Source organism: Octopus sinensis, linkage group LG1 (genome assembly GCF_006345805.1).
Source record: "Octopus sinensis linkage group LG1, ASM634580v1, whole genome shotgun sequence".
Taxonomy (NCBI): Eukaryota; Metazoa; Mollusca; class Cephalopoda; order Octopoda; family Octopodidae; genus Octopus; species Octopus sinensis.
The window spans coordinates 194,230,246-194,252,123 of record NC_042997.1 but is presented as its reverse complement, the minus strand read 5'-3'; the positions used below and the strand labels follow the sequence as shown (position 1 = coordinate 194,252,123).

Sequence of the window (21,878 nt, the reverse complement as noted above, 5' to 3'; positions counted from 1 at the left end):
TACATACATACATACATACATACATACATACATACATACATACATACACACACATTCATACATACATACATATATACATACATACATACATACATACATACATACATACATACATACATACATACATACATACATACACACTCATACACACGCACACACGTATGCAATGTGCTTCCGCACAATTTCCGCCATCATGTTCATTCGAAAAGCAATGATCGACACAGGGCTATAGCTGAGGACATCTAATCAAGTAGCCGCGAAGTGAAACTGAACTTGTGGTTGCTAACTGAACTTTTTAGCAACACAGCCTTGCAAGCGGATATAACATATACAGTTTGCTTCTTATATACTATATATATATATATATATATATATATATATATATATATATATATATAATATATATATATATATATATATATATATATATATATATATATATATATCATGTCATTATCGTTGTCGTCATCATCATCATCATTCTCATCGTCGTCCTCCTTCTCCTCCTCTTCATCGTTATCGTTTTAGATCCACTTTCTATGCAAATACGACTTGAATGCTTCACCACGGTCCAAGTCCTTTGTTTTTAGTCACTACCCTAATAGACAGCTCAGGAATCACGCCTTCCACTCACGTTCCCTTTTTGGCATGCTTTCTAGAAACACTTGCCGCTCCTCATTACCCGCCACTTTACAAACAATACAGTGTGCATTTTATTATGGCGCCTGCACTAGAGAGGTTGCCTCCTCCTCGGCAAAACAAAAAGTAATTTTCTAATCTACGTTGGTCCCGCTCGTCCAAGGCAACGTGACCAAAAAAGCGAGTTGAAAATGATGAAATGACAGAAAGAGAACCGGGGCGACAGAGTGAGAGAAGTGAGATTATCGCAGTGGTAGAAAAACAGATAGATATTGTTTGTGGATAACAATATTAAAGTCAGAAAGAACTACAGACTACAATAAATACGGCTACAATGACTTTACTACTTACTTATAGAACATGCTTATGCAGAGACTACGAGATGTGGTTTGGAGGGAGAAATTGATTCGACTATTTTATTTTAAATATAAATATTTTATAATTTCTTCTCGGTCAGAAAATTGCTAAAACTGAGTTGGAAATAAAAAGTAACGATCAATGGTTTTGAGTACATATATTTACAGCAAGAAATGTTTCTAATATAGGGGCTATACCTGAAATTTGGGGAATGGGGTTAGTCGATCATATCGATCCCAGTACTTTACTAATATTTATTTCATTGACCCCGAACAGATGAACGGTTAAGTTGACCTCAGCGGGAGTAGAGCTTAGTATGTAAAAGGGTGGATGAAATGCTGCTACGCATTTGATCTGATGCGCTAACGATTCTTATTTCTTTATTACCCACAAGGGGCTAAACATAGAGGGGACAAACAAAGACAAAACAAAGACAAACCAAAGACAAAACAAAGACAAAACAAAGGGTTTAAGTCGATTACATCGACCCCAGTGCGGAACTGGTACTTAATTTATCGACCCCCGAAAGGATGAAAGGCAAAGTCAACCTCGGCGGAATTTGAACTCACAACGTAACGACAGACGAAATACCTATTTCTTTATTACCCACAAGGGGCTAAACATAGAGGGGACAAACAAGGACAGACACACGGATTAAGTCGATTACATCGACCCCTGTGCGTAACTGGTACTTATTTAATCGACCCCAAAAGGATGAAAGGCAAAGTTTACTTCGGCGGAATTTGAACTCAGAACGTAGCGGTAGACGAAATACCGCTCAGCATTTCGCCTGGGCTGCTAACGATTCTGCCAGCTCGCCGCCTTGCCTATGGGACTCAGAATGAAACCAAAGAAAATACAAAAATAGACTTGGGTCACCCGAAGAAGTGGAACGATTATGTAAATGCGCAAAAGTTAGTATTAAATAATGTTTAATAACCCGTTCATATTTTATTTATATATCTATTAAAATATTTAACTTTTTTAAATAGCAACTTCTGTTTTAAGATTAATGACGATGTTGTGAACATGACTTCAAAAGGCCTACGTTACAAATTGTTTGAGTCGTAGACGATCTTAATAGGAAGTATTATCAAAAATATAAACCAAGTCATAAACAAGAAGAATGATAAATTAAAAATAAACTGGAAGCACTTCTATGAATAATATAAATAAATTTGAAAAGATTTAACGGAAGACAAGTTTAAATTAATTTTAAATTAATATATTTCCATTTAATGAAATTATATAAGTGGCTTTTAAACATTTACATATTCGTTTCGCTTACTCGGGATATCCAAGCCTATTTTTGTATTTCCCTATTGTTTCATTTTCTGTCCCGCAGATATATGCACCTAAAAACCAAAGATCGAGGGGGAAAAAAGAAAAAAAAAAAGCGCATCGGTTCTAAAAAAATAAAAAAAGAATATCTGAAATTCTATTTCAAATTGGAATTCACGATAAGGAAATACAAAAATGAAATTTAAATTCGTGTTTGTAGAATATTCGGCTCATATCGAATTTAATTTCAATTTATGTCGTTTTAGTTTTTGCTATTTGGAGTGCAACATAAGTAAAATATTAAATATACTAAAATTGATATCGAATATAATTTCCCGTCCGGGATCTTTTCGGTTTGAACGGCAGTTTTTTAAAATAATTTCCACGTAACTAAACTCTTTTAAACTTCGTATACTGGTAGAATGTGTTTATAAAACATCTTTTTCTTTTGGGTTTATTGAGAAAATTCTATAGTTTGTTAGATATTTGTTGTTTTTTTCTTCAATTTCTGCAATTTCAACCAATCAATGACGTCCATTGAGGTAAACAACATTCTGTGTCGTATGAATATGTCCCTCGTATAAGAAACAGATTCGGTTTATTTACATTTCTGAAGAAAAAAAGAAACCCTTCCCCCACCCCTAACCCTAACCCTAAACCTAACCCGAACAAATCCTAACCCTAAAATAGATTGAAATGCAATAGATCGATACTAGGGTCATAATTATGGGTGACAATTTCATATGACACCGCTAGAAAAAACTGCCGTTCAAACCGAAAAGATCCCCCGTCCGTAAGAGAATGACATACAAAGAGGCAGACAGAGAGGTATGCACATGCATATACTAACGCAAGACTTGTACCTATGTAATACGCATACACACTGAGACTAACACATGTCAACGTCACATCGAACTTCCATCAAAAGGCATAGACGTACATACATAGACAATATTAGACACAATATTGAGGTATGTTATGTGTATAGATTAATATACACCCATCCATCAATCAAATCGAACAACATATATATATATATATATATATATATATATATATATATATATATATATATATATATATATATATATATATAGGCACACACACAAAATCAATAATATAACTATATTAATAATAAAACAATTATATGAACAAATTTATACGTTTGAGAAAAAATATACTGAATATATAACATCAACATCACAAATGACAATCCTAAAGTCATTATTACTACTACTACTACTACTACTACTATTATTATTATTATTATTATTATTATCTTCATCATTACTACTACTACTACTGCTACTACTATTACCAGCATTATTATTATTATTATTATTATTATTATTATTATTATTATTATTATTATTATTATTATTATTATTATTGAATGAGAGAGCAGTGCATGCCGTCAAAGTGACACTGGGTTAAAATATACGAAGTTCAGTATACCAATCTGATAAGGGTACACCAAACACATACATCACAATCATATGCGCACGACATGGTGACCATATATCAAGATAAACAGTGCATGACCTTGCAGGTGGGGCCCAGTTATAATTTTCTTCAGGTCGAGTATCCCTTCCCGCTCAAAAGTTTGTTTTAAGGATGTTGAACAAAACACCCATGTTTCCAGGGGTGAATTATTCAAACACGAAAGAATTCCTCTCAATACATGGCTATGATCCTCCCCCACTACTTCTGCTCGTGATCAGCGATCCACTAAGGGACATGCTCAACTGGTTAAGGTCAAACAACTGGCAAGCAAATCTGTGATATTGAGCAGAATATTTGCTGTAGTCCATCTTTTTTACCAAGACAAAACAATGTACATGATAACATTTCCAATCAGTTAGGGTCAGAAGCCATGAGAGCCACTGCCAGATACTGCACCAGGCATTTATTATCATTATCATTGTTTTTATTATTATTATTAATATTATTATTATTATTATTATTATTATTATTATTATTATTATTGGTTTCTGATTTAGGCCAACTGTTAGCAAATACCATTGGTCCCAGTGCCTGACTAGTTTCGACCGCAAAAGGATTAACAGCAAAGTTGACCTCGGTGACTTTTGGACTGAGAACGTCACAAAACTTCCAAGGTCAACTTTGGTTTTCCTCCCTTCATGGCCAATAAAATGAAATACCGGTCTAAGTACCAGTCAACGTGCGGTGACCCATGGTATTTTTTAATCCCTCCCACCACCAATAAAAATTGTCAGTCTTGGGCCTAAGTCAGAAACTACTACTACTACTACTACTACTACTACTACTACTACTACTACTACTACTACTACTACTACTACTACTACTACTACTACTACTACTGTGGATACTGGCTGCTGATGACGCCCAAAGAAGCAGAAATCTAGATTTAGTAATTCCACTGCTGATGATGGGCGTTTTTCGTCTGCTGCTGATATAATTCTGTGCCTTTTAGCACTATACGTTTTTATACGAGATGCTTTCTCGAGAAGAATATCGAATATTGTTGGCCTTTTATAGTATATCCACATTAACTTAGATATACAAAATACTATTTTGAACGGATACTGCTGATAATGAATATGATATATATATATACACTGATGTTTATTCTGGTAACAATAAAGTCATTTAAATTTAAATAAATATTTTGGTATTTCATTGGCAAATAATATTAATGGAATTATCTTACCTTTAATTACAAGTTTTTCCAATAAGGTAAGCCTATCTCGTAGCAAACTCACTTCACTATATGTGTTCTTAATATCCAGCATTTCACCCTGTAGGTGACTGACTTGGTCTTGTAGAAACTGAAAAGTATATAGAAAAAGTTATGCATAAAAACATATATACTCACATATACACATACATGTAGAATATATAGGAATACAAACGGACTTCTAAATAAATACTGGTGGGGTTGAAAAATGATGGTCACGGATGGAAAGCTTTCGATTATTGGTCTATTTGATAAGAAATGGTCTGAAGCTCAACAAAACAGGCTGTGATGTTTGTTGAGGACTTGAGAGGGGCTAAGCGAGAACGTTGGCTGAGAGATTTCGCGGGGACTTGAGATCGTGTTGGGGGAGAGATAAAATACAGAATGAATGATGAGATGTTAAGAGACTGAAGGATTGTAGTGGTAACTTGACAGTTCAGAAGAGTTTGAAACTATTGGTAGTTGTAAGGTCGAAGAGAAGGTTCTACATGTTTCAAGATCAGTGATCTTGGCCGGTTTGTGAATGATCCTTAATCAAACAGCCGAATGGCTTGTTTGGGATGCTGTTCACAGAATGAAGAGTGTGGAGCTCAGAACAGAACTTTGAATAATTGCTGAGTTGATAGAATATGGGTCAGAAAGAAATCCGACATCACAAGCTGTTTTTGACGAGTCTGATGGAAAAAACACCTCTCAATTAAGGTTTACTAGATAGGTCGGATTTAAGCGACTTAACTAAGAGCTTTGGATGTCAGATGTGGCCGAAGACTTTATTGCTCATAAGTTCACCAAAGCCCAACAAAGTAAAAATAAGAATAAAAAGGCGAGTGGTCACCAGTGACATATACAGAAGAAGAATCTCTTTTAGCTTAGCTCTGGTGAAACTTCACTGATGGTTGCTAAGGAGGGAAGGAGTATTGTTGAACGTAAGCGCGACAGTACGGTACTTAGTAGGATCATAAAGGCTTTTCTCATGTGTATCGATAGACTTAGATAAATCTAAGTATAGACGGAATTACTGAGCCGTGTGACGAAAACAGGAGTTAACTCTATAAGTATAGAGAAGAATATCGCTTGGGTCTGTTACTTTGTTGGTTTAGAGTAATTCGAGAAATTTTCTTACGTGGTGACTATGTATACGTGGTGTTAATTTGGTTGGAACGGAGAAATATTAAGACTTGGAGTTGTTGTTGCTGTTTGTTTGTTTGTTTGTTTGTTGAGTGAAGCGGTCTTCGTCCCAGAGCTCGCAAGACAGCGCCTCTGTAGTGGGAGAAATCCGAAACGTGGTCCTTTGCTATTCGTAAAACCCGCAGAAGAGAAAGCAGGTCAACCCCCAACACCAAGAGCATCGACGGATGGATGAATGCGCATCCAGGCTCAGCAGTTGCGTAGGAAGTCGGGGACAAGAAACAGGAAGAAAGAGTGAGAGAAAGTTGGAGCGAAAGAGTACAACAGGGGTCGCCACCACTCCCTGCCGGAGCCTCGTGGAACTTTTAGGTGTTTTCGCTCAATAAACCCACACAACGCCCGGTCTGGGAATCGAAACCGCGATCCTCCGACCGCGAGTCCGCTGCGTTATCAATCGGCCATTGCGCCTCCACTGTTGTTGCTATATGTATGTATGTATGTATGTATGTATGTATGTATGTATGTATGTATGTATGTATGTATGTATGTATGTATGTATGTATGTATGCATGAAATACAAAATACACAATTATATCTAGAGATCGCTAGTAATAACAATACTCCAAATATAAAACAGACTGGAGTTGTAGTGCTCCAAATGAGCTATGTTCCATTTCTTAATCTGAGCGGAGGCAATGCGAGCAGTAACTAAGTAACTAAGGCGGTGAGCTGGCAGAATCGTTAGCACGCCAGGCGAAATACTTAGCAGTATTTCGTCTGCCGCTACGTTCTGAGTTCAAATTCCGCCGAGGTCGACTTTGCCTTTCATCCTTTCGGGGTCGATTAAATAAGTACCAGTTACACACTGGGGTCGATGTAATCGACTTAATCCCTTTGTTCGTTCTTGTTTGTCCCCTCTATGTTCAGACCCCTGTGGGCAATAAAGAAATATAAATGCGAGCAGTAACTAAAGGAACACTACTAAAATCCACACAGAAAGATCAAATACATAAATATATTCATATATTCATTTATATTATTATTATATTTTTAATCGTCGGACTTTTTATCTGTTCTGTAGATATAAATGAATATATGAATATATGTATTTGATCTTTCTGTGTGGATTTTAGTAATGTTCCTTTAGGAAGTGTATGTATGCCTGTATATATGTATGTGTGTGTGTTGTATGTATGAATATTGTTATTGTTGTATGTATGTGTGCGTGTGTGTGTGTGTGTGTGTGTGTGTGTGTGTGTGTGTTGTGTGTTTGCCCTCCCACCGCTTGATAACTCACTTTGATTTGTTTAAGTCTATGTAACTTGGCGATGCGGCAAAAGACGGATAGAATAAGTAGAAGACTAAAAATATGTTCTACGGTCGATTTGCTCGACCAAATTCTCTAAGATGGTGCCCTAATATGGCTGCAATCCAATGACTAAAACAAGTAAATGGTAGAAGAGAGAAATATCCAAAAGATGGTACTCGCTGGTTTAAAACATATAATATGTAGATATAAAACCATTCTGCAAAATTAACTTCTGTTTGATTAAGACGATCTGCTGTTTTTCGTTTTTCGTTTATAGAAAACAGGGCAGAGGCGTTTGTAAAACGCCATTTTGTGAAAGGAGTCACTAAACAACAAAAGGTTGAGACCCACTGATCTACAAGGTAAAACTAACAGCCAAAATCTCCCACAAATCACATCCGTCTGACTTATAGGTATTCTCGACCGAAGCTAACTGGGGACACACGGGTACATTAGATGCATCCCTAATTCAGTAGCACATATTCACCAAAAAAATTTTTAGTGCATTAAAGTATGTAATATTGGCCGTCAACCTCGCATATAGGAGGACTCAGGGATATTTTTTGGAGACATTTTTTTGAGGAAAAAGTGTACCTTATATGCAAATGTGGTAATAACGGCCTGTTACACACTATATATAATCTATAACTTAATGAGACTTCGGTTATTCCACCTACTTTTGCAACATGGGAAGTCAGAGGTAAACATGAAAGCACAAAAGTTGGTGTTACTTGGTATTTCCTTTTTCTATTTTTCTTTTTTTATAAAAAAAAAACAAAATGGCCGAACTTAACTTTTCTGTTGGTTAATTCATTACCATCCTACTCCTTCTTCATATACACCCACTCCGCTTATAAACATCGTTTAGTTTAGCTGTCAGGTTAAAGGGGGACATTTCGAACAAATAATGCAATAACAATAAATACAAATACAATAATAACTACTGCAATAAATATATATTTCTGTTGCTTCCGTAATTTGTCGCCATTGAAATGGATTCAGTTTATAATCGTCTGAGAGAATGTTGGGGGTGGCGGTAGTACCTTAAACAAGAAACGAATAAAAAAATGCTTGCGATTTATATGTCGGTATAGACGTGCTTATTTAAACTTTTGGGCATATTCGTCTAGCTTTGTCGAAAGTCTTTCTTCAGATTCACACCAGTGAGTTTGCAGGCGCCATTACGGACTTGCCGACACCTCAACAGTCTTATGACAACACGTGACTTATCCGTTTACACATTCTCGTCTTTGTTTGTGTCATCACCGCTTGTCTGTCAGAAACAACATCAAGAAGAAAAGGGGTCAACAAGAGGGTTAATTGTTGTAACCCATTGTTTTTTTCTCTTTTTTTTTAAACAACCGAAACAGTAGTAAGATTGTGGTTATTGAGGCTTCCAAGACTCCAAATTCTGGCGACTATAATATCTAATTAACTGTCTCGTATTTTATAGGAACATCATTTTTTTTATTAATGACTCGAATATTCTAAATGTCGTGTGGGTTCCATTGTAGGAAACAATTCATAAAATAAAGTAAAGGTGTTATTAAATACCATTGTTATTTTGGGGTTGTTTTTTGACTTAGTTATGTCAAGACTCGAGTTTTACACATCACTTTATGTATAAACAGCTAATCCCACCGATCCAGCCAAAGAGAAAATACTTTTATAAATAGTGTGCTCGACCTGGTAGAAATAGATGCTTAATCTTCCTCAAATCATATACTGCTGTATATTTTTTTTTTAAAACCTCAGGCCTGAAGCTAACTGTCGCCACCGCCGCCTCCACCACCACCAGCACCACCATCACCACCACCATCAGCAGCACCACCACCACCACCAGGACCACCACCAGGACCACCGCCAGGACCACCACCAGGACCACCACCAGGACCACCAGGACCACCACCAGGACCACCACCAGGACCACCAGGACCACTACCACCACCACCATCACCGCCGCCGCACCACCACCACCAACACCACCACCTCTACCACCATCAATGCAAATCACTATCAGGACAACCATGACTACCACCAGCAATACCGAACACCAAAAACGGACACCATTACCACCGGCTTCAACACCCTCTCCCCCGCCAAATCATCGCCACCACCACCGTAGCCGCCGACGCTGTCACCACCAAAAGAATAATAAGCAAAAGAATAATAAATTTATGCTCTACCAAATGTATTGAGTAATCCTTCAATTTAATGTAAAATTGTTTTTATCATAACATAAAAACAAACATTAGCATACATGTGCGTGAAGGCGGATGGCTGGCAGAAACGTTAGCATGCCGGGCGAAATGCTAAGCGGTATTTCGTCTGCGTTACGTTGTGAGTTCAAATTCCGCCGAGGTCGACTTTGCCTTTCATCCTTCCGGGGTCGATAAATTAAGTACCAGTTACGCACTGGGGTCGATATAATCGACTTAATCCGTTTGTCTGTCCTTGTTTGTCCCCTCTTTGTTTAGCCCCTTGTGGGTAAGTAAAGAAATAGGTATTTCGTCTGCCGCTACGTTCTGCGTTCAAATTCCGCCGAGGTCGACTTTGCCCTTCATCCTTTCGGGGTCGATAAATTAAGTACCAGTTGTGTACTGAGGTTGATCTAATCGAACTGGGCCCCTCCCTCAAAATTTCGGTCCTTGAGTAGAAAAGAATCGTTACCGGCCGGAAAAAAATGCTTAGCGGCATTTCTTGTGACTTTCTGAGTTCAAATGCCGCCGGGATCGATTATACAAGTGTCAGTTGAGCACTGGGGTCGCTGTAATCGACTTATCCCCCTCTCCGAAATTGTTGGCCTTGTTTCAAAATTTGAAATCAATAAGTGTATGTGTACGTGTCTTTGAGTTTGTCTCAGCAGCAACAACAGGTGTCGGTTTGTTTACGTCCCCAAAGTTAGCGATTTAGCCAAAGAGTCCAATAGAAGACGTCTGCAACTTAGAATAATTACTGGCGTCGGTTTATTCGACTAAACCCAACAAGGTGGTGCTCTAGCATGGCCGCAGCAAAATGACTAAATAAAAGAATGTGTGTGTACGTGTGTGTGCGTGCGTGTGTGCGTGTGTGTGTGTGTGTGTGTGTGTGTGTGTGTGTGTGTGTGTGTGTGTGTGTGTGCGTGTGCATACACAATGAAAATATGAATATTTTTTATGAATTATTGTGTGAAGATATTATATCGACTTTTAACAGAATGACGACAGACATATTCATACCTTTACAAATTCTCCAGTGGTGTCTGGGAAAAAAGATTATATGGAAGTAAAAAAAAAATAGAAAGGAAAAGAAATGGTTGGCCTAGTTATAAATGGCAACATGTTAAGTTATTGTTTGTTTAAAGTCGTCGAATAGAATAACGAGTAAGGAAATAATTTAGAAAACGTGTCACCGGGAAATGCTATGAATATATTTTCATCAAAGGAACTAACTGGACACAATGCTAAGAGCAGACGACATTTTAATGCACCCGATTAACCCAGCCAAGTTAATGTGTAGGGAGGAGATAGATAGAGATAGAGTGATAGAGAGAGGGGGAGTGAAAGTGAGAAAGTGAGAGGGAGGGTGAGAGATTGGGAGAGAGTGAGTGAGGGAAGGGTAGAAAGGGAGGTTAAAGGAAGAGATTAGACGACAGAGAAATCACGCGCGCGTGAGAGAAAGAGTAAGAGGGGAGAAAGAAGACAGAGTGAGAAGGTAATGGAGAAAGGGGGAATTGGAAGAAGCAGACGACAGTGAAATCGAGTAGACAACAAGCGGATAGCTATAAGAGAGTAAGAGTGAGAGAATGAGTGAAGGGGAGAAAGCTAGAGTGAGTGAAAGAGAAAAAGTGAGAGAATAAGAGAGAGAGAGAGAGAGAGAGATGGAGAGAGGCAGAGGGAGAGAGAGTAACAGAGAGAGATAGAGCGTGAGAGAGAGTAATAGAGAGTGAGAGAGAGTAACAAATAGATAGATAGATAGATAGATAGATAGATAGATAGATAGATAGATAGATAGATAGATAGATAGAAATGGAAGCGGCAGACGACAGCGAAGCCAAGTAGACAACCGACTGCTTAGGTGTGACGGGGCATGTCGTCTTCCATAACCTGGTTAATTATTCATCTCACGGTAGCGTCATTCGCTTCAGGATTCTTTTTCTCTCACCCTAACCATATTTCATTCATGTTTTTTTCCCCCTTTTTCTTTATTTTTTTCCCTTCCTTCAGTGAATCGCACGAAATGCGGACACTCCCATGTTGGTTGATATTAGCGCTTAGCCCACCATCAGTCCTCCCCCTCCTCCTCGTCGTCGTCGTCACCACCACCACCACCACCACAATAATAATAATAATAATAATAATAATAATAATAATTATTATTATTATTATTATTTATTGCCTTTGCACAGCTTCTAACGCTGGAGATGTAATACAGTGTCAGCTGTTCATTACCAGCGAACTAAGGTAACACCTCTTAATTTTCGAGCACCTTCCGGAGTATTCGAGCGGTTCCAAGCAGTGCTGTTTTCTGCAAGTGCTCCACCCTTATTGCAGCCCCTATTTGTTCCACGTACTTCTCGAGATATTCGAACAGCTACTGTCGCGTATAGGACGGATCCGGCTATCAGCTGAATCCATAGTGAGGATTGCCCCACCGACCTCCTTTAACCGGGAGAGCAAGGCAGTTTGCCTAGTGGCTGTAGCGAAAGAGGTGATATAATGGACCCGTTTGAAAGGGCTAAGGGCAGACACTTTCCTCTTCGGCCAAGGCCTCATCAACTTTTTCAAGTTTCACTTGAAAAGGAAGATGAGAGTAGAGAGGGAAGTGATGTCTGGTAGCAAGTTTATTGAAAGGTGGGTGAATGTCGCAAGAATGGCCAGTATGAACGGACCAATTCTGAGGATACATCTGTGAAAAATTAAAAGGAAATATAAAAGGAGAAAGGGGCTCTCTACCCCCCTTTTGACCAGGCTCCCGTGGCTTTTATGGGTTTTTCCACGAGTAACCTTTCGAAGCGCCTCACCCTATTGGGAGTTTTAATTGTTACATGTATTTCGTTGTCATCTTGCTTTTGTACACAGACTTTTTCAAACAGACAAAACCCTTTGTAACTTTCGTCCTGTGTTTTGTCCCTTTATGTTTTAATTGATTTTTGTTAGCCCTTGTGGTCAATAAACGAACGAATTATCATTATTATTATTGTTGTTGTTGTTGTTATGATTGAAATCAATATATATGAAGAGACTTACTTTCAGCTTTTCTTCTATTTCTGTAACAGTTTGTGCATCGTTTTCTCCTGAAAGTAAAAACATGAACTTTTCTTCAGAAAAAAAACCAACTCAACATTTATTATTTTTTTGTTTAATGTTATTTACAAGGTCACCCTGGGCCCTAATAAAACAATAGACTATCTCTATTTCATTTTGTTAGTAAAGATCAAAGTGTAGTTATTTTCAAATACTTATCGTAAATATAAGTCAAATATGTAAATAACATTATAATAAATATTCTAACTATGACATCTCAGTAATAGACCATAGATACAGCATTGTGTTAAGTTAATGTTAAGATATTTAATGCAGAGGGCATACTAACTAAAAACAGTTATGCAGAGAGGAGAGGAAATGGCAGCGATCATCGTAATTCAACCCTTCATCACCGACAAAAGTCAGCGTAATTCTTTGCCACGATTCATTGTCTGAAATCAACGCATTAGGACGTGTAGACAGACAAACTTGAAGCGGATCTGGAGGAGAGCGGACATGTCTTTGACAAGATCACAAAAACTTAGCTGATTAGCTAATTTTTCGGAACGATTAACCAAACAACCGATTAATTAATTGTTAAATGCTTAACCAATCGATAAATATACTTAGAGAACTGAAATAGAACAAGTGCATGGTTATTATTCGTATAATGCCTCTTCCGCGATATCAGGAAATTAGCAGTATCGCCCAACGTTGCTCGGGTTTGTTTCGACCCTTTAGAATTGGAATTTTTGAAAAGTAAAAATTTTGCATTATGTAGCTTGTTATTCTCTTTAAGTGAACATTTTTCTGGTTGAAATACACCGAAAAATGGCGACACAGCAGTAAAAAAATCGTAAAAAATAGGGATTTTCATAGAAAAAAAGCACCTTTTTGATGTAAATAATTTTTGGTATTAACATGGTCCGATTTGAATTTTTTCTTCTATGGAAGGAAGAGCAAGCCTTCTTCTATCATATTCTCAGGGTCTCGGAGGAGATAGTGTTAGTTGAAGGCTACCAAACCTGCCATACACAGACAACTTCAGCTTTATATATATAGAGAGATATGTCTCAACACTCGAGTTCACATCAGGAAACTTGCAGATCAAATGCAAAAATGAAACAATGACAAGACAAATTTACAAATTTATTCTCGGTCATTCTCTAAACAAGGTTTTTTTTTCTCTTAAGAAATCGCATGCAAAGATATTCGTATTTTTCGCTAATGGACGCGTTATAATAAGACTGTTAAAGACTTCCAAGTCTTCTGCTGTTTACTCTACTGCTTGAACATTCTTGATAAAGATCAGGTATACCCAAGCCGTCGTCCATATGTCGCCTATCTACTTTTTATATTCCATATATCGACCGCTAATAAAAAAAAGTGTGAAGATAGGAATATTTGTTTCTTTATTACCCACAAGGGGCTAAACATAGAGGAGACAAACAAGGACAGACAAACGAATTAAGTCGATTACTTCGATCCCAGTGCGTAACTGGTACTTAATTTAATCGACCCTGAAAGGATGAAAGGCAAAGTTGACCTCGGCTGAATTTGAACCCGGAACGTAACGGCAGACGAAATACGGCTACGAATTTCGCCCGGCGTGCTAACAGTTCTGCCAGCTCGCCACCTTTACATAGGAATATTGCACTCTACCTCTGAATGTGTCCCTCTTCGTAACTGAAGGTTTTGGGGGCCATATCAATGACTCGTTAACACTACTGCGTTCAGCCAAGGCTCAAAACTTATTTTCTACATGCTGAGCGGACTGGAGCGATGTGAAATAAAGTTCCTTAACCAAGGATACAACACAGCACCCAGCCTGGAAACTGGGATCACGACCTTAACCCTAATCATCAGGCCACCGCGTGTCTTCTCATTAAGGCGAGTGAATTACAGTTATTACAAGAGGTACGTTTAAACATATCTTTTATTTATTTCAGTCACTGGACTGCGGCCATACTGGAGCACCGACTTTGAAGGGTTTTAGTCGAGCAAATTGACCCCAGTATTTATACGTTTTAAGTGGTACTTATTCTATCATTTTCTTTTACCGAACTGCTATGTTACAGGGACGTACGCAAAACAAATGTCGGTTATCAAGAAGAGGTGGAAAACACACACACACATCTAACTATCTATCTATCTATCTATCTATCTATCTATCTATCTATCTATCTATCTATCTATCTATCTATCTATCTATCAATCTGTCAATCTATCTATCTATCCAACCCCCCCCCCCAAAAAAAAAGATAAAGACAGGTGGTGTAGACAACAAACAGATGTATTAGTATAACGCTTGGGAAGTGAAAAGTCTTTAACGTTTCGAGCCTACGCTCTTCCACAGAAAGGAACACAGAAAGAAACAAGGAGAGAAAATAAAGAATGTGTAGTGGCTAGCGATCTATCATGTATATATATATATACATATATACAACGGGCTTCCACCCTGTTTTCGTCTACCAGATACACTCAGAAGGCATCGGTCAGCCTTCTAGAAGCGCAAGGTACAGCGGCGCAATGGGACCGAACCCGAAACCACATGGTTGTAAAGTAAACTTCTTTACCACACAAACATGTCTGCGCTTGTGTTTAGTTTTCTTTCTTATGCTTTCACATAGATTTACGGCGTCATTTTTGATTTGCAATCTGAATTGGAAGAGACGGAAAGGTCTTTGGAGTTTATTATATATTTTTTGAAAGCCCCATTATATTGGTGTACAGTGAATTCTGTGTTTTAATTATGTAAAACGAATTTCTCTTGTAATAGCAGCATCAGTTCTAAACGATGGAAATCACTTAACAGAATCGGTTATTCTTTACACGCCATGTGAAAAAAAGCGGGTGGTCTGATAGGCTTAAAAGTATCAAACCTCTTGCATTTCCCCTAACCAGAATTCAGTTAGTATTGCAAGATTTTTCGGAGATTACCAACCAATACAAAGAATTAAGTGATTAGAGCATTATCATACGTAAAATTTTTGTGTGATAATGTCTGTTGTGTGGTATAAACATGTTGGCTCCGATAGATATTTGTAGCAAGGTCATTGAAGCTAGAGATGCCATATTGGATAAGGAGTTATCTAACATTAAAACTCTCCTTGTAGATTATTTGAAGTTACAAAACAACTGGAAGGAGGCCAAGGAGGTGGCGTCAGATCTTAAGATGGAAATCAAACTCTCGTAACGGTATGGAAACGTGAATAGGAAGAGAGGGGTACACGATGGCTTAACACCCCTTGTCGAATAGATAAATGACTCGCTAAGAAACCTACTCCAGCAAATTTGCGTTTTATGTTTTGATTGACAATTTTATTTCAGATTAATTACGTTTTAATGATAATAGTTGAATGAAAATTCTTATGCTTTGTGGAAATATCCCACAATGCTTGGATGTAAGCTAGAAAATAATAATAAAAAAGCGAAAATGTTAGAACACCTATATATTAACGACGAAGATTTTGTAACAGAAAGGAAATATTTAGTATTAGTAGATAAAACAAATTACGGAAAACCAGAATTGAGCATTTTAGAATTTCTAAATCTGTTAAGCGACTACAAACTTTCAGAGATATTTCCAAATGTTTGTGTTTGCTTGAGAATTCCCCGTGTAATAGTATCAACAGAAAGAACTTTTAACAAAAAATGAAAAGATATCAAAAATGTTTTGAAGTTTAATCATGTCTCAAACCCGACTTGTTGACTTAGCAAGACTGAATACTGAAACCATTGTCAGATAAATTCTTTTTGATATTTGGGAGAGGTACTTGTTAGGCAAGTGATTCGATCTGAGACCGTGAGTTGAAAGTAAAGCAATTACAGTATGAAAGAAATATATTAGTCTTTCAAGAACATACAAAAACCTGTTAACTTCTCTTATTTAATATTTAGAGTCAAAACTTCCGTCTTGCTAACTGTGACCTAGTCACTGAGACGGATACGCTGCAACTGGCTTGAGGTGAGGTTTCTTGGTCAGTATATCTAGGTTTCAGGGGTGTAAATATTTTTTTTCTTCTGTATAAGTAACTTTGGTAGTTTTGTTTCGAAATTTTGCAGATTAAGAAAAAAGCAAACAAACAGAAAAACCATTTCATTAACCTTTGCTTTTGCTTACTGATTACGAAGTACTTATTTTTTAGGCAGTGGTGATCAAGTTTAGCACTATTTCTTTCTTTTTAGAAATCGTCAGCACGATATAATCTGTGATATATTAATTAATAGTTTTTTCAATCGTCAAAGCTGGGTACACTAAAAGTTAAATATTTTTCACGTTTTATCATTAATCGTTTTTTAAAAAGATTTAACTGAAGATTTCAGCGCTATTTGAAACTTAAAACTCCAATTTCAAGTGGATAAAAGTTTCTCAGAGGTTGCCTGTGTGCAAGTCTGTGTATACATACATATAATAATATAAATAATATATGCATATGTGGGCACAGGACGTCATGAAACGTGTAACACAAAAAGTACGCAGCACGAGTACATGGAACATGAATTATTCTTTCGAACTACGAAAGACACAAATGGAAAACAAAACAAACAACATAAAGAGTGATCCTTCATCAGTCGTTGGCTGTTTCTCTAGTCTCTTATTTCGAGCATTTAACAACAATATACGCTTTCGATAAAACAGTTGCTCCCGCAAAGCAAATTAAATAAAATTTGAGATTTTGCGGAGGGTCAAAATAGGTAACACAAACAGGACAGTAAAAACAAACAGGAAGGGTTGCTAAGCCTAAACGAGGTTGTAGATACATATACACATACATACATACATATGTACGTACATGCATACGAACATGCACATACGCACACCCAAATACTAGGAATGTACTGCAAAGACTCGGTTTAGTTGCCTTCTTCGACCACGAAGGCGACTAAGGCAAAACTTCAAAGTAATTGTCAATGTTTTCTTTATAAAAATAAAATATGATACTCTATTGAAAACTATTGAATGATTCTGCAATTAATATAAAAAAAACACTTAAAAAAAAAAACATTGCGTGCACTCGTGTGTACAGGTATGTGCATTCGTGAGTTTCTATTGCGTTCATTATGTTTGAATCTAGATATTTATGACTAGGCGCAGGGATGTCTAGGCGGCGGCGTGGCTAGGGTGAAGTGTGGATGTGTGGTAAGAAGTTTGCTTCTCAGCCACGTGGTTCTGGGTTCAGTCCCCTTGCGTGGCACCTTAGGCAAGTGTCTTCTACTATAGCCATGGACCGATCAAAGCCTTGTGAGTGGATTTGGTAGACGGAAACTGAAAGAAGCTCGTCGTATGTATGTATGTATGTATGTATGTATGTATGTATGTATGTATGTATGTATGTATGTATGTATGTATATATATATATATATATATATATATATATATATATATATATATATATATATATATATATATATAGGGAGAATTCACAAAATAATAAAAGACGAAGACAGGTGGTGTAGACAACAAACAGATGTACTAGTATACCGCTCGGGAAGTGAAAAAGTGTTTAACGTTTCGAGCCTACGCTCTTCCACAGGAAGGAATATATATATATATATATATATATATATATATATATATATATATATGTGTGTGTGTGTGTGTGTGTGTGTGTGTGTGTGTGTGTTTATAACCACCCCACTGCTTGACGACCGGTGTTGGTTTATTATGTCCCGGTGACAAAGCGATTCGGCAAAAAGAGACCGATAGAATAAGTAACAGGCTTTAGAAAAAAAACAAAGTACTCAGGTCGATTCATTTGACTTATAAATTCTTCAAGGCGATGCCCCAGTATGGCCTCAGTCTAGTGACTGAAGCAAGTAAAAGATGGTTTTACTATATTTGCATATCTCTGTATGCTTTACGTACGATCGTGTTCATTTTAAAAACTAAATCTTATCATGTATTTTTAAAAATTATTTTAGGCAATTTTTAATCGTTTGTAATCAGGTTATTTATACATAGTCCCATATTTACTTAACTATAAAAATACTTATGTATGCCAAAAAATTATTTTTTTAAATAGTTAAACACATAAATAAAGGCGATCAAACGAAAGGGAAAAGAAAAAGGAAGATTAAAGGAGAATATAAGAATATAAAAATTTAATCAAATAGATATCTTTGATGTAATAAAGATGGAATCATTTCGTCTGTCTTTATGTTCTGTGTTCAAATTCCGCCGAGGTCGATTTTGCCTTACATCCTTTTGGGGTCGATAAATTAAGTACCAGTTGCGTACTGGAGTCGATCTAATGGAATTTCGGGCCTTGTGCCAAGAGTAGTAAAGTATATTTACACAGCCAAGTCTGTCTTTACGTTCTGAGTTCAAATTCCGCCGAGGTCGACTTTGCCTTTCAACCTTTCGGGATCAATAAATTAAGAACTGGTCAAGTACTGGGGTCGATGTAATCGACTGTCCTCTCCCCCACAAATTCCAAGCCTTGTGCCTATAGTAGAAAGGACTATTATTGGTACTTGTAAGGCGGCAAGTTGGCAGAACCGTTAGTACGCCGCACGAAATGCTTAACAGTATTTCGTCTACCGCTTTCGGGGTCGATAAATTAAGTACCAGTTGCGTACTGGGGTAGATCTAAAGGACTAGCTCCCGCACTCAAAATTTCAGGCCTTGTGCCAAGAGTAGAAAAAGATATTTACACAGCCATTTCAGTACAACTTACATAATACATATATCCTCGTATATCACGTATGATTTTCATTCTCAAAACACTTTATTGAATCAATGACAAACGAATAATAGAAGGTATAGGAAAAATAGTTTTTGTTCCGTAACACTAAGTTGTTTTGAGCATTGTGGATGGTCGTTGGGGCTCACTTTTGCGGCCCAAGCAGAAACTTTGATCACCGACCCATGTTATTACAGATCAATTCGTGATAAGCGTAACACAGTTCACAATCAGTGTACTCAGTTACCTCGAGTCAGTGATGAATGAAGCAGAAATAATCGGCGATAGACATACAAGTTCGACTTCACAATTAGTAAAAGCTTTTCAGCTGATTCTATCTTTATTCTTTCCTACTCTAGGCACAAAGCCAGAAATTTTGGGGGACGTAGCTGTGTAAATAACCTGATTACAAACCCCGAAAGGATGAAAGGGTCCACCTCGGCGGAATTTGAACTCAGAACGTAAAGACAGACCAGATATCTATTTGATTTTATTTTTATATTCTTATACTCTCCTTTAATCTTCCTTTTTCTCTTCCCTTTCGTTTGATCGCCTTTATTTATGTGTTTAACTATTTGAAAAAATAATTTTTTTGGCATACATAAGTATTTTCATAGTTAAGTAAATATGTGACTATAAGCTATTTAGTATATGTCGATATTATAAGTAATGGCGGGCCTTGTGCCAAGAGTAGAAAAGAAGGAATTGGTTATATTTCTACAATAAATAAAATATTTCAGCAATTTTTTTATACAATTCTTAATATTTAATTATTAAGACATAGTGGGATTAAAAAAAAGATATCGAATGACTACGAGGGTCCACTGAGTGAAATAAGGATGAAAGGGTTCCATAGGGAAAAATGGTTGAGAATCACTGATTTAGAGGGAAAACAGTTTAGTAATTGTAAAAAGCTTAGAATATCGTTCGAAACCTGAAGAATTTCATGTCCGAAGAATCAACGATTTCCAGAGAAATGGAATTATTTTATTAATAACGCGGTGGAATATTATCTTGATTAAGTATATTTAAATATATCAGTTAAGATCGAAGACGCAGTTGTTTCTTTCCTCAACTTGAAATGCATCAGAACTTTCTTTCCAACTTATGTGTGTGTACATACATACATTATGTATATATATATATGTATACACCCTTCGCTATGATAGATTGCTAGCCACTACACATGCTTTATTTTCTCTCCTTGTTTCTTTCTGTGTTCCTTTCTGTGGAAGAGCGTAGGCTCGAAACGTTAAAGACTTTTTCACTTCCCGAGCGTTATACTAATACATCTGTTTGTTGTCTACACCTCCTGTCTTCGTCTTTTGTTTTTTCTTGTGAATTCTCCCTATATATATATTGTTATATTGTTATATTTTGGGACAGTCTTTTTTTTTTCAAATAATCACACGCAATATATATATTCGTTCGTCACTCGTTTATTGCTGTTCTTATTCTAACTCATGTCCCGCGTCCGGAGATCTTTCGTCACACACCTGTGACCTCCTCACCGACACTTACCGTCTTCGTGTGTGCTCTTGCTCTGCTTATTCTATACATGTAAACATACTTATATATATATATGTGTGTGTGTATATATATATGTGTGTGTGTGTGTGTGTGTGTGTTTATCTCAACTGCTCAATTATATACCGATGAATACTTAAAATGATAAACTACACACTATAAATCACATACCTCCATAAGCTTTAAACTTTAATCTTTTTATCAATTGCTATATTTATACCATCGCATATTTTCTAAAAATCGTACAAAAAGCTCATTTAATACGCGTGCGCATGCATCCACCCACAAACACACAAGCACACGTGCTTTAAAATTCTTTCCTATCTCTTTATGACCTCAAAGAATTCAATAGGGATTTTTCCTTTTCCTTCTCAGCCCCACCTTTCACCCCACAAACATTTAACCTTCTATTTTAGAACTCCAAATATTTTCATTATACAGCGCACCTTTCTATGATTAATTACGTTATATCGTCCATATTATATCTTTTAGCACCCGTCCTTACGTTCTGAGTTCAAATTCTGTCGAGGTCGACTTTGCCTTTCATTCTTTCGGGGTCGATAAATTAAGTAGCAGTAAAACACTAGGGTCAATGTCATCGACTAGTCCCCTTCCCAACAATTTCAGACCTTGTGTCTATAGTAGAAAGGATTATATCGTTTAGCTTTTATCTTTTACTTGTTTTAGTCATTAGAGAGCGGCCATGCTGGAGCACCATCTTGAAGGGTTTAATCCAGTGGTTCTCAAGCATTTTTTACCTGTGGACCCCTTTGATTCCTGTTTAACTAGGATGGAGCCCCGTAGCCATTTGATGTTTAAAAATCCTTTTATAAGTAAATATTATGAAAAATTATATAAAAAAAAATTGTTAGAATATTTTGTGTATTACTCTTTTACTCTTTTACTTGTTTCACTCATTTGACTGCGGCCATGCTGGAGCACCGCTTTTAGTCGAGCAAATCGACCCCAGGACTTATTCTTTGTAAGCCTAGTACTTATTCTATCGG

At 36.9% G+C, this 21,878-nt stretch overlaps 1 protein-coding gene across 3 annotated transcripts in view; it reads right to left on the bottom strand.

Moving 5' to 3' along the window:
• The window catches only part of LOC115231280 (collagen alpha-1(XXVI) chain-like), a 185,342-nt gene that overhangs the window by 43,022 nt on the left and 120,442 nt on the right, over positions 1 to 21,878 (bottom strand). For all 3 annotated transcript variants that reach the window (XM_036508080.1, XM_029801372.2, XM_036508082.1), the window contains 2 exons: positions 12,662 to 12,708; positions 4,970 to 5,087 (listed from right to left, as the gene is read on the bottom strand). In XM_036508080.1, coding sequence (XP_036363973.1) covers positions 4,970 to 5,087; positions 12,662 to 12,708 — 165 coding nt within the window. The remainder of the gene's footprint in view (positions 1 to 4,969; positions 5,088 to 12,661; positions 12,709 to 21,878) is intronic.